The sequence below is a fragment of the Coregonus lavaretus genome, assembly GCF_964263955.1.
Source record: "Coregonus lavaretus genome assembly, chromosome: 6".
Taxonomy (NCBI): domain Eukaryota; kingdom Metazoa; phylum Chordata; class Actinopteri; order Salmoniformes; family Salmonidae; genus Coregonus; species Coregonus lavaretus.
Window position 1 is genome coordinate 24,214,922 of NC_139993.1, and position 13,962 is coordinate 24,228,883.

General features: G+C 42.5%; 1 protein-coding gene across 4 annotated transcripts in view; it reads right to left on the reverse strand.

Annotated features, from left to right (window-relative positions):
* The window catches only part of usp13 (ubiquitin specific peptidase 13), a gene marked incomplete at both ends in the record, with an annotated part of 65,410 nt that overhangs the window by 15,766 nt on the left and 35,682 nt on the right, over positions 1-13,962 (reverse strand). For all 4 annotated transcript variants that reach the window (XM_084164516.1, XM_084164517.1, XM_084164515.1 and 1 more), the window contains 4 exons: positions 2,001-2,089; positions 3,592-3,766; positions 4,113-4,266; positions 8,748-8,873. In XM_084164516.1, coding sequence (XP_084020642.1) covers positions 2,001-2,089; positions 3,592-3,766; positions 4,113-4,266; positions 8,748-8,873 — 544 coding nt within the window. The remainder of the gene's footprint in view (positions 1-2,000; positions 2,090-3,591; positions 3,767-4,112; positions 4,267-8,747; positions 8,874-13,962) is intronic.

Sequence of the window (13,962 nt, forward strand, 5' to 3'; positions counted from 1 at the left end):
TAAAAATAGTTAACCTTCCTCAATCCCTAGCATATTTTGGGGGAAAAGTATGGTCGATGCAACTCCAGTGCAGCATAAAAAATGTATAGTACTTAAAAACACAGGTAGAGCAAGAGCTTAGATAACAGATTTTATTCTCAGGGCAGTGTCTACTAGCCTGGATCTTAACAGAATTGTTCTGTTTCACTTCATGAAATCAGTCTTCAGTTTGGATGCAGGCTATATGTGTGCATTCGGAAAGTATTCAGAACCCTTGACTTCTTCCACATTTTGTTACGTTACAGCCTTATTCTAAAATGTATAAAAAAATTATAATAATCCTCATCAACCTACACACAATACCCCATAATTACAAAGCGAAAACAGAAATACCTTATTTACATAAGTATTCAGACCCTTTGCTATGAGACTCGAAATTGAGCTCAGGTGCATCCTGTTTCCATTGATCATCCTTGGGATGTTTCTACAACTTGATTGGAGTCCACCTCTGGTAAATTCAATTGATTGGACATGATTTGGAAAGGCACACACCTGTCTATATAAAGGTCCCACAGTTGACAGTACATGTAAGAGCAAAAACCAAGCCATGATGTTGAAGGAATTGTTCGTAGAGCTCCGAGGCAGGATTGTTTCGAGGCACAGATCTGGGGAAGGGTACCAAAAAATGTCTGCAGCGTTGAAGGTCTCCAAGAACAGAGTGGCCTCCATTATTCTTGGAACCACCAAGACTCATCTTAGAGCTAGCCGCCCGGCCAAACTGAGCAATCGGGGGAGAGAAGGGCCTTGGTCAGGGAGGTGACCAAGAACCCGATGGTCACTCTGACAGAGCTCCAGAGTTCCTCTGTGGAGATGGGAGAACCTTCCAGAAGGACAACCATCTCTGCAGCACTCCACCAATCAGGCCTTTATGGTAGAGTGGCCAGACGGAAGCCACTCCTCAGTAAAAGGCACATGACAGCCCGCTTGGAGTTTGCCAAAAGGCACCTAAAGGACTCTCAGACCATGAGAAACAACATTCTCTGGTCTGATGAAACCGAGATTGAACTCTTTGGCCTGAATGCCAAGCGTCACATCTGGAGGAAACCTGGCACCATCCCTACGGTGAAGCATCATGCTGTGGGGATGTTTTTCAGCGGCAGGGACTGGGAGACTAGTCAGAATCGAGGGAAAGATTAACGGAGCAAAGTACAGAGAAATCCTTGATGAAAACCTGCTCCAGAGTGCTCAGGACCTCAGACTGTGGCGAAGGTTCACCTTCCAACAGGACAACGACCCTAAGCACACAGCCAAGACAAAGCAGGAGTGTCTTCGGGACAAGTCTCTGAATGTCCTCGAGTGGCCCAGCCAGAGCCCGGACTTCAACCCGATCGAACATCTCTGGAGAGACCTGAAAATAGCTGTGCAGCAACGCTCCCCAACCAACCTGACAGAGCTTGAGAGGATCTGCAGAGAAGAATGGGAGAAACTCCCCAAATACAGGTGTGCCAAGCTTGTAGCGTCATACCCAAGAAGACTTGAGGATGTAATCACTGCCAAAGGTGCTTCAACAAAGTACTGAGTAAAGGGTCTGAATACTTATGTAAATGTGATATTTTTGCTCTGTCATTATGGGGTATTGTGTGTAACTAACAATTTAAATCAATTTTAAAATAAGGCTGTAATGTAGCAAAATGTGGAAAAAGTCAAGGGTCTGAATACTTTCCAAATGCACTGTATGTGTGCATTGTCAGTGGACCTCAGTGAATCACTATGTGGCAGTTCCCTCTGCTGGGGATCCACAGTACTGACTTAATAAATTGATCCAGTGATAAAGAGAGAATCTGAAAAATAGGATGCATTTATAGGCCTTCAATTAAAGACCCTTCTATACCTTAATATGATTTCAATGTTTATAGACATGTATCAAAGTTAAACAGAAATCAGCATCCTCTTGGTACTAAAGAATCATGGATCCAGACAAGCCAAAACACTAGTGGAGAGACATCAGTTCTCTTACTCACCTACTTTCTTTGGAACCCAGTCCACCCCAAATGTGAATTTCTTTATTTGCACCACCAGATACTCTGGGAAGGAGGCGAAACGGGAAGTCCTGGAAAGAGAGGGCTACAATTTAGAAAAATAACTTGAAAAATAAATATGGATCACTCATTTATACTATACAAAATTATAAAACGCAACATGCAACAATTTCAAAGATGTAACTGAGTTACAGTTCATATAAGGAAATCAGTCAATTGAAATAAATGTATTAGGCCCTAATCTATGGATTTCACATGACTGGGAATACATATGCATCTGTTGGTCGTAGAAACCTTTTTTTAAAAAGGTATCTGGTGTGACCACCATTTGCCTCATGCAGCGCGACACATCTCCTTCGCATAAAGTTGATCAGGCTGTTGATAGTGGCCTGTGCAATGTTGTCCCACTCCTCTTCAAAGTCTGTGCAAAGTTGCTGGATATTGGCGGGAACTGGAACACGCTGTCGTACACGTCGATCCAGAGGATCCCAAACATGCTCAATGGGTGACATGTCTGGTGAGTATGCAGGCCATGGAAGAACTGGGACATTTTCAGCTTCCAGGAATTGTGTACAGATCCTTGCAACATGGGGCCGTGCATTATCATGCTGAAACATGAGGTGATGGCGGCGGATGAATGGCACGACAATGGGCCTCAGGATCTCGTCACCGTATGTCTGTGCATTCAAATTGCCATCGATAAAATGCAATTGTGTTTGTTGTCCGTAGCTTATGCCTGCCCATACCATAACCCCACCTCCACCATGGGGCACTCTGTTCACAACGTTGACATCAGCAAACCACTCGCCTACACGACACCATACAAGTGGTCTGCTGTTGTGAAGCCAGTTGGACGTACTGCCAAATTCTCTAAAACGACGGCTTATGGTAAAGAAATTAACATGCAATTCTCTGGCAACAGCTCTGGTGGACATTCCTGCAGTCAGCGTGCCAATTGCACGCTCCCTCAAAACTTCAGACATCTGTGGCATTGTGTTGTGTGACAAAACTGCACATTTTAGAGTTACCTTTTATTGTCCCCAGCACAAGGTGCACCTGTGTAATGATCCTGCTGTTTAATCAGCTCTTGATATGCCACCTGTCAGGTGGATGGATTATCTTGGCAAAGGAGAAATGCTCACTAAAAGGGACTTAAACAAAGTTGTGCACAACATTTGAGAGGAATAAGCTTTTTGTGCATATGGAACATTTCTGGGATCTTTTATTTCAGCTCTTTAAACATGGGACCAACACTTTACATGTTGTGTTTATATTTTTGTTCAATATACACGATCAGCTTTACATTCATATTTGGTCATTTGTGTATGGGCATTAAAACTGTTAAATAGTCAATTTTCCCTATAGTTAATTCATCATGTAGCCTACCAACATTGTTTTTTCATCTTAGGGGGCTAGGCATATTATGGTGCAAAATAACTTGGGTGCAGGATCCAAAAAGTCAAGTCATGAAAGAAAGATAGATCCCCACACAGTGTTGAAACTGCGGGAGCATTCAACAATGTGGGGTGTCTATCTTTCTTTCTTCCAGGCCTTAGACCAGGACCTTGCTTACTTGACTCCAGTTGATTTGGCCTGCAGCTCTGAGCTCCAGAAGTCAGGGACGTTCTCTGGCTCCATGAAGGCCTGCAGGCACGCTGTGAAGGGGATCCGGGCCCTCACAGGCTCTGGAGGGGCCCTCATGTTCTCCTCTGCTTCGTTTCGCTTGGCCTCATACACTATCAGCTCCTCTGTCACACACACATCAAGCTATTTAACACAGAAAACATCCTCCTAAAATGCTGTTGCTGTTGTCATACTCTCAGATGATTGGGGTTTAGTGATTGTATATTGGACATTTGAAAGAACTTATTTTCCCAACAATTAGGTAATTCAGCCAAGTGTCACCATACACAGTATGCACGACTGATCATTTAAAAACACATGCAGCCTTGGGCATTTTAAAACGCAAACTCCCAACCCACTTTGGCATTCAGAGATATTGATCCTCCATGCCCTTTGAAGAGGAGGGCTGTGGGGGAGCCAGCAGCCCTGCTGGTTCTCATGGGGCTGGGCCAGCTGCCTATGGGATCTTACCTCTGTTGGATGCGGCCTCGATGGCAGCAGGGAGCTGCATGAGGTAGTCCACCTTCTGGGTGTAGCGCACCTTCTGCGTCTGGCAACACTGCACACGCTCCTCCACCAGGTAGCGGAACGCATCATTGGGGTTCTCCAAGCCCACACTGTTTCTCTAGAGGGAAGGACACACGGGAGGATGCTGAGAATATACCGAATACTTTTTTTCCTCTTCATCTATGCTATTGAATTGACCAGTTAAAAAAGTGTTTGGAAATGTAGCTGTTCCCATCAATTAGAACATTGAGAATATTGTGACTTTCATTACTTGTATGCATGTTTGAACAGTAGCAATATGTATCAAATTATTTTTATATACACAGTACCAGTCAAAAGGTTGGACACACCTACTCATTCCACAAGTTTACAATTTTCTACATTGTAGAATAATAATTAAGACATCAAAACTATGAAATAACACACATGGAATCTATTTTATATTTGAGATTCTTCAAATAGCCACCCATGGCAGCTTTGCACACTCTTGGCATTCTCTCAACTAGCTTCACGAGGTAGTCACCTGGAATGCATTTCAATTAACAGGTGTGCCTTGTTAAAAGTTAATTTGTGCAATTTATTTCCTTCTTAACGTGTTTGAGCCAATCAGTTGTGTTGTGACAAGGTAGGGGTGGTATACAGAAGATAGCCCTAATTGGTAAAAGACTAAGTGCATATTATGGCAAGAACAGCTCAAACAAGCAAAGAGAAACGACAGTCCATCATCACTTTAAGACATGAATGTCAGTCAATCAGGAACATTTCAAGAACTTTGAAAGTTTCTTCAAGTGCAGTCGCAAAAACCATCAAGCGCCATGATGAAACTAGCTCTCATGAGGACCGCCACAGGAAAGGAAGACCCAGAGTTACCTCTGCTGCAGAGATTTACTATGTGATTAAGGTCTGGAGCCTGGCTAGGCCAACTCCAGGACCTTAATGTGCTTCTTCTTGAGCCACTCCTTTGTTGCCTTGGCCAGGTGTTTTGGGTCATTGTCATGCTGGAATACCCATCCACGACCCATTTTCAATGCCCTGGCTGAGGGAAGGAGGTTCTCACCCAAGATTTGACGGTACATGGCCCCGTCCATCGTCCCTTTGATGCGGTGAAGTTGTCCTGTCCCCTTAGCAGAAAAACACCTCCAAAGCATAATGTTTCGAACTCCATGTTTGACGGTGGGGATGGTGTTCTTGGCGTCATAGGCAGCATTCCTCCTCCTCCAAACATGGTGAGTTGAGTTGATGCCAAAGAGCTCGATTTTGGTCTCATCTGACCACAACACTTTCACCCAGTTCTCCTCTGAATCATTCAGATGTTCATTGGCAAACTTCAGATGGGCCTGTATATGTGCTTTCTTGAGCAGGGGGACGTTGCGGGCACTGCAGGATTTCAGTCCTTCACGGCGTAGTGTGTTACCAATTGTTTTCTTGGTGACTATGGTCCCAGCTGCCTTGAGATCATTGACAAGATCCTCCCGTGTAGTTCTGGGCTGATTCCTCACCGTTCTCATGATCATTGTAACTCCACGAGGTGAGATCTTGCATGGAGCCCCAGGCCGAGGGAGATTGACAGTTATTTTGTGTTTCTTCCATTTGCGAATAATTGCACCAACTGTTGTCACCTTCTCACCAAGCTGCTTGGCGATGGTCTTGTAGCCCATTCCAGCCTTGTGTAGGTCTACAATCTTGTCCCTGACATCCTTGGAGAGCTCTTTGGTCTTGGCCATGGTGGAGAGTTTGGAATCTGATTGATTGATTGCTTCTGTGGACAGGTGTATTTTATACAGGTAACAAACTGAGATTAGGAGCACTCCCTTTAAGAGTGTGCTCCTAATCTCAGCTCGTTACCTGTATAAAAGACACCTGGGACCCAGAAATCTTTCTGATTGAGAGGGGGTCAAATACTTATTTCCCTCATTAAAATGCAAATCAATTTATAACATTTTTGACATGCGTTTTTCTGGATTTTTTTGTTGTTATTCTGTCTCTCACTGTTCAAATAAACCTACCATTAAAATTATAGACTGATCATTTATTTGTCTGTGGGCAAACATACAAAATCAGCAGGGGATCAAATACTTTTTTTCCCCTCACTGTGTGTGTGTGTGTGTGTGTGTGTGTGTGTGTGTGTGTGTGTGTATACACACACACACACACACACACATACATACATACACACACACTTCCGTTCAAAATGTTGTAAATGGCTATTGTAGCTGGAAACGGCTGAATTTTAATGGAATATCTACATAGGCGTACAGAGGCCCATTATCAGCAACCATCAGTCCTGTGTTCCAATGGCACGTTGTGTTTGCTAATCCAAGTTTATCATTTTAAAAAGGCTAATTGATCATTAGAAAACCATTTTGCAAATATGTTAGCACAGCTGAAAACTGTTGTGCTGATTAAAGAAGCAATAAAACTGGCCTTCTTGAGACTAGTTGAGTATCTGGAGCATCAGCAATTGTGGGTTCAATTACAGGCTCAAAATGGCCAGAAACAAAGAACTTTCTTCTGAAACTCGTCAGTCTATTCTTGTTCTGAGAAATGAAGGCTATTCCATGCGAGAAATTGCCAAGAAACTGAAGATCTCGTACAACGCTGTGTACTACTCCCTTCACAGAACAGCGCAAACTGGCTCTAACCAGAGTAGAAAGAGCAGGGGATCAAATACTTTTTTCCCCTCACTGTATATATCAACACACTGCTCAAAAAAATTAAGGGAACACTAAATTAACACATCCTAGATCTGAATGAATGAAATAATCTTATGAAATACTTTTTCCTTTACATAGTTGAATGTGCTGATAACAAAATCACACAAAAATTATCAATGGAAATCAAATGTATCAACCCATGGAGGTCTGGATTTGGAGTCACCCTCAAAATTAAAGTGGAAAACCACACTACAGGCTGATCCAACTTTGATGTAATGTCCTTAAAACAAGTCAAAATTAGGCTCAGTAGTGTGTGTGGTCTCCACGTGCCTGTATGACCTCCCTACAAGCCTGGGCATGCTCCTGATGAGGTGGCGGATGGTCTCCTGAGGGATCTCCTCCCAGACCTGGACTAAAGCATCCGCCAACTCCTGGACAGTCTGTGGTGCAATGTGGCGTTGGTGGATGGAGCGAGACATGATGTCCCAGATGTGCTCAATTGGATTCAGGTCTGGGGAACGGGCGGGCCAGTCCATAGCATCAATGCCTTCCTCTTGCAGGAACTGCTGACACACTCCAGCCACATGAGGTCTAGCATTGTCTTGCACAGTTTGATTTCACAGAAGTGTGATTGACTTGGAGTTACATTGTGTTGTTTAAGTGTTCCCTTTATTTTTTTGAGCAGTGTATATATCAATCACAAGAGGGACCATGCCAAGCTTCCTGTTTTCATGTGGTCAATTACACACAGTTAAAGCTTGACAAATGAAGTAGGACAGGTGGAAAACATGTACAACTCAAAGAGAAAGAGGTACGCAGTTGTTTATTGGGGGGTCATTGGGGACAAACTTGTTTGTTGTGATTATTTGAGGACTCATGGGGCAATGGGTCTTGAATTAAAACCATTTGGCTTGTATGGAGTGTCACATCAGCAGCTTTTCTATTCTAAGAGGCTACAGAAATACTCCGGTTATAGCTCTACTCCAAACACCAGTGAAGTATTCTAACCGGCCGGCTGGCAGGCAGGCCCGAGGCTAAACTTGCTGATTGAAGGCTACTGTAAGAGTCTGCCTATCTCTGTCCAACCAACTCAGGACAGCTGAATATGCCCACAAATTATACACAATTACCATTCATGGTAAAAATATAGGGCCCCATTTAAATTAGAAAAGGTATTCTGAAGCAAAGAGAAAACTGTTGATTTTTAACTAATATTAACATGAAGTTGACTTGTTAGCTCCTGTATTACATTTTACTTGACCTTACTGCTCCATGTAAAAATGTTTTTATATATTCAGAACACTGCCACAAATTACTTACAGTATGTTGAAAAACATTGACAATAGATAAATTAGCCATGCAACGGAGTCTAGTAAACTGATTTTGGATAGATTGTTTTGTCAAGGGCAAGAGCAGAGAAAGTGGCGGGTTTCCAGTCTGAGCATGTTTCTGTGTTGACTTCAGGCAGAATAGGAAGCATTATCTGGCCTGTGTAACTGATAGGGGCGGTCTAAATTTAACCCGGTTGAGAAAGTCACTTCAGAGCGCAAGTGTGTGTCTGCCGGCCTGGGGACAGGGTGCTGCGTTTCGTCAAATACAGTCCCACCTCCTCTCTCCCAAGGTCCCCTGATTGACCACGTGTGACGAGTCAGAGGTGCATTGACATGCCGGAAAAATGCTTTACAATAGCCATTTCACGAAAGCTATTTTTTCTTCTTTTATTATGGCCATCATTGAAGCTGAAAAGCCAGTGCCGATAGATACAGTTTAGGCTTATGAGCCTTTTGTTGAACACCAGTGACTTTGTTTGCCAATTGCTGTACCTCTGCAACAATGGCATACTGTATTCATCACTACGTGCCTTTTAGAGTAGTTTTCATCATTACAAGTACACCATAACACGCTCCTACTAATAGAAAATACATATGAAGCCATACATGCATACCTCCACCAGGTTGATGAGATGCAGGAAAAACTTGTGTGCATCTTGCTGTCTGTTGGAGGAGAACTCAGGGTGGCCATTGCTAACCAGGGCTTTGAACATCTTGGGAGAGATGCCCTTTGGCTGGTGCTGGAATGAGAACAAGGTGTCACACACACGGTGTATGATTTGTCGCCTGTCTAAGGGGCAGCAAGACAAGACAAGACAAACCAAAACCATTGAAATGTGATTGGTGGTACTTCAGGAAAAATAAATATTCTGCTAATAAACATTCTGAATATCATGAGACCAATTTCCAACTTGAGAGGCGATTTGAGCTACTCAAGTTAGGATTTGTCTCTACTTGAAAAGGGTAATAAAAAGGTAACAAAACCAAGGAGAAACAAGTACAACTTGTTATTTTTCTGTTATGAGAGCAGTGACAACGGTGCAATGTCTAATCTGTGCTGTACCTACACCATCTGATACAGGCCTCCAGGCATAATGTATAATGAGACACTGGGACCAATGAAGCGCCCAAAACAAACAAGCATGCTGGCAATTATCCTTGAGATCCTTTCCCCACAAAAACAAGCAGTCAATCTGCAGGCAATCATGAGGGTCTTTATTGGCTGTGTGAGATTAAATCATAAATCTCACAACAGCAGGTGCTGTAGTGTAGAGTCCCTGTATGTCAGTAATCTGTATACTAAATACTTGAGGATTCAGGGCTGTATTGTACAGATTGGATTAGCAACAATTCACACTGCTCGTGCAAGACAAGTTGATATGCAGCAGCTAGCTATCTAGGCAGTGAAAAATGCCAAAATGGCTCATTTGTTAAATGAGAGCATATTTAAGAATTTACAACACTTCATAACACAATTGGGTTGTTATTGCAGAATACAAGGACCATCTAAGAAGAGATAATCTCAAACATTATCTACAGTTTATACTATAAACTGCAACCACAATTTTCATGTTAATGGAAGTAGTTCTTCCGCAGAGTTACAGATGACGGATCTTAACTTGATCATCAGGAAAATTCAAATGAGCCTTGTGATTCCTTGAAAATGTGCAGTTCTCCTTCTCTCCATGCGGCGGCAGTCGAGTCAATGGGATCAGGCCTGCTATCAAAATAATATTATCCCTCACTCACTGAAACGCTAGGCTCTATTACTGCAACATTAAAATGTACAAAAATGTCTCTGAAATGCAGCCATACACATTAACAATCATTGTTTTATATAGCTTAATAACAAAAGATCGATATCGGTCTCCACTAGGCTTCGACATACAAGTGTGAAGTGTATCGTAAGGTTACAAATGAACTGTCAAAATGTAGTTCAATCGTGGCTTGGGCTGGGGTGGTCTAGCGGTTAGGGCCGCTGCCTTCAGGGCACACATATAAGCCTACCGTGCCGGCATGGATTTGATTCCGGCCCACGTCCTTCTGGCACAAATAAGTCAATCCCCCCTTTTGACTTGATTTAGTTACACATTTCAAATATGGACAGTCCAGGGATACTTCACCCCCGATCTTGATAAGAAATGACCATACCAGACACTATTGGATAACATAAATAGGAAACAAATAAAATAACAGTACGAAGTGTCCGGTAAATTGCCACAGTAGATTTGCTGTGGTAAAATGAGGAAATATATTTATTTCTATTGTACGGAATGCTTGTCAAATAGAGAAATCACCCGTAGTCTATTAAAAAATATTGAAGTTGTTCCAATGACGATACCAACCAAAGGGCGAACAAATCTTGAAAGACTTTGGTTGCAACCATGATTAAGGCAGAGAGGAAATGGGAAGCGAGAGGGCTCTCTCTCTCTCTGTCCAGAATAAGGCAAATGTGTTTCTATGGGCTTCATATGCAGACCTAAGCTTGCTGCCTACCGTCCTGCCTTTGGGACAACAATTCCCTGGCTGAGTTGATGAGCTGATTTGGGCCATCATTTGATTTGACAGATGTAGGCCTACTGTAGAACGATAAACTTTCCTCCAGTGTGTATGCTCGCCCACTTTTTATAGTTAGGCCATGTATAATTTGCAGAGGTGGGCAGAGTACTGAAAATCTGTACTTACAGATGTAATTTACTCAAGTAAAAGTGGCCCTATTAAGAAACTAACTCAAGTAAGAGTTAAAAAAAACACATCCGGTCAGAAAACTACTTAAGTACTAGTTACAAATTTCATTTGGTATTTTTTTTTACACCTTAGGGTAAAGCAAACAAAAATGAGAACAACTTAGAACAATTGATTTGACATTATTTAAGCCTGCCAGCACCATCTTGCAGATGTCCTCCAGCACAGGGGTGTAATCATTACGGCGATTCTGTTGCAAAATGTTTTGCAACAGAAACCGTTCATGCCAAACGCAAACATTTTATTCAAAGTTCACTTCATATCTAGCAATGTGCTCAATTTAATGAAAAGGTAAAATGGTACGAAACATTGGACTAATTGTACAATTCCAATAGCATTCATTAAAATGTCTCACAATATAATTTCAAGTACATGTGATGGTGAATGCTTACTAAACAGATTTACACAAAGTGTGATGTTTTCAAGTAGGATCAGGTAAGTGTTACAACAGTCAAATAATCAATATCGAAATGTCACTATCAATCATGTTCCTAGTATGCAAATCAGACATTTCAGCACGGAATTAAACATCAAGGTAGGTATTCAGGTAAGAAATAATTTAAGTAATAAATAATCAAACAGTGCAGATATCAATTGCAACAGAACTCATAAAATCTGCTTTTTCTTGCCAGGGTAGGATTTACCCTCCATCCTCCTTCTCTTCCGAACCTCTCCTTTCCACTTTGAAGGGTATTTTCTTTTCTTGGCTGACCCATTCTCCTCCCCCTCGGTTGTGCCGCTACAATCTGTAAATATTTTTATTTTATTTCTAGTACATGGCAAAAAGCTTACTGAGATGATACACTGACTCTGACAGATGTGCTTATAGGCTTAGTCATAAAAACAGAATGACATTTAGACATACACACAGAGAGAATGAGATTGCCTGGAAACCCAACGAATTAGGAAAGTGATATTTTAACGTACTTTACCGGTTGTCCATGCGGTTGGTCCTTTTGGCAGTAGGAATGTGAGACAATATCCACAGGATATATCCACAGGATTTTCAAAGTGCTGGTAGTGCGTTCAGATTTCTATTACCCAAAGCATGTGCAGAACCATATATACACGCGCACGAGCTCGGCAAGAATACATGCGTCTCGTGCATGTATTTTTATCTTGTGCGCATGCTTCAGTGATAGAAATCTGAACGCACTACCAGCGCTTTGGAAAGTTTAATTAAAACGTTCCTGTAGATACAGTGCATTCAGAAAGTATTCAGACCCCTTTACTTTTTCCACATTGTTACGTTACAGCCTTATTCTGAAATGGATTAAACCATTTTTTTCCCTCAATCTACAAACAATACCCCATCATAACGACAAAGCAAAAACAGGTTTTTAGAATTCTTTGCAAAATCATTACAAATAAAAAACAGAAATATCACATTTACATAAGTATTCAGACCCTTTACTCAGTACTTTGTTGAAGCACCTTTGGCAGCGATTACAGACTCGAGTCTTCTTGGGTATGATGCTACAAGCTTGGCACACCTGTATTTGGGAGTTTCTCACATTCTTCTCTGCAGGTCCTCTCAAGCTCTGTCAGGTTGGATGGGGAGCGTTGCTGCACAGCTATTTTCAGGTCTCTCCAAAGATGTTCGATCGCGTTGAAGTCCGGGCTCTAGCTGGGCCACTGAAGGACATTCAGAGACTTGTCCCGAAGCTACTCCTGCATTGTCTTGGCTGTGTACTTAGGGTCGTTGTCCTGTTGGAAGGTGAATCTTCACCCCAGTTTGAGGTCCTGAGCGCTCTGGAGCAGGTTTTCATCAAGAATCGCTGTACTTTGCTCCGTTCATCTTTCCCTCAATGCTGACTAGTCTCCCAGTCCCTGCCGCTGAAAAACATCCCCACAGCATGATGCTGCCACCACCATGCTTCACCATAGGGATGATGCCAGGTTTCCTCTAGATGTGACGCTTGGCATTCAGGCCAAAGAGTTTGGTTTCATCAGACTAGAGAATCTTGTTTCTCATGGTCTGAGAGTCCTTTAGGTGCGTTTTGGCAAACTCCAAGCGGGCTGTCATGTGCCTTTTACTGGAGGAGTGGTTTCCGTTTGGCCACTCTACCATAAAGGCCTGATTGGTGGAGTGCTGCAAAGATGGTTGTCCTTCTGGAAGATTCTCCCATCTCCACAGAGGAACTCTGAAGCTCTTTCAGAGTGACCATCAGGTTCTTGGTTACCTCCCTGACCAAGGCCCTTCTCCCCCGATTGCTCAGTTTGGCTGGGCGGCCAGCTCTAGGAAGAGTCTTGGTGGTTCCAAACTTCTTCCATTTAAGAATGACGGAGGCCACTGTGTTCTTGGGGACCTTCAATGTTGCAGACATACCCTTCCCCAGATTTGTGCCTCGACACAATCCTGTCTTGGAGCTCTACAGACAATTCCTTCGACCTCATGGCATGGTTTTTGCTCTGACATGTACTGTCAACTGTGGGACCTTATATAGACAGGTGTGTGCCTTTCCAAATCATGTCTAATCAATTGAATTTACGACAGGTGGACTCCAATCAAATTGTAGAAACATCTCAAGAATGATCAATGGAAACAGGATGCACCTGATTGCAATTTCTAGTATCATAGCAAAGGGTCTGAATACTTATGTAAATTAGATATTTCAGTTAATTGTCTAAAAACCTGTTTTCGCTTTGTCATTGTGCATAGATTAAATTACGTTTTTTCCTCATCAATCAATTTTACATTCAAAGGATGTAACGTAGCAAAATGTGGAAAAAGGGAAGAGGTCTGAATACATTCTGAATGCACTGTCTCACATTCCTACCTCAAAAGGACCAACCGCATGGACAACCGGTAAAGTACGTAGAAATATCATTTTATTCAACATTCTGGCTTGTAGAGGTCGTGAGAGGAAACTTTCCTGATTCAAACGCTCATTACTGCCCAACGTAGAATTCAATTAAATTCAACGTCGGGTTTCCAGGCAAAGAGTGAGAGAGCAATGAGTGGGAGTATGCTGCGCTGGACTGACCGGTTGATATAGCTAACGTTAGCTAGCTACATGGTTGACACTGCAGCTAGCTAGCTTAGCCATCTTATCTAGTGACAACATAATGTGATAGCTAGTT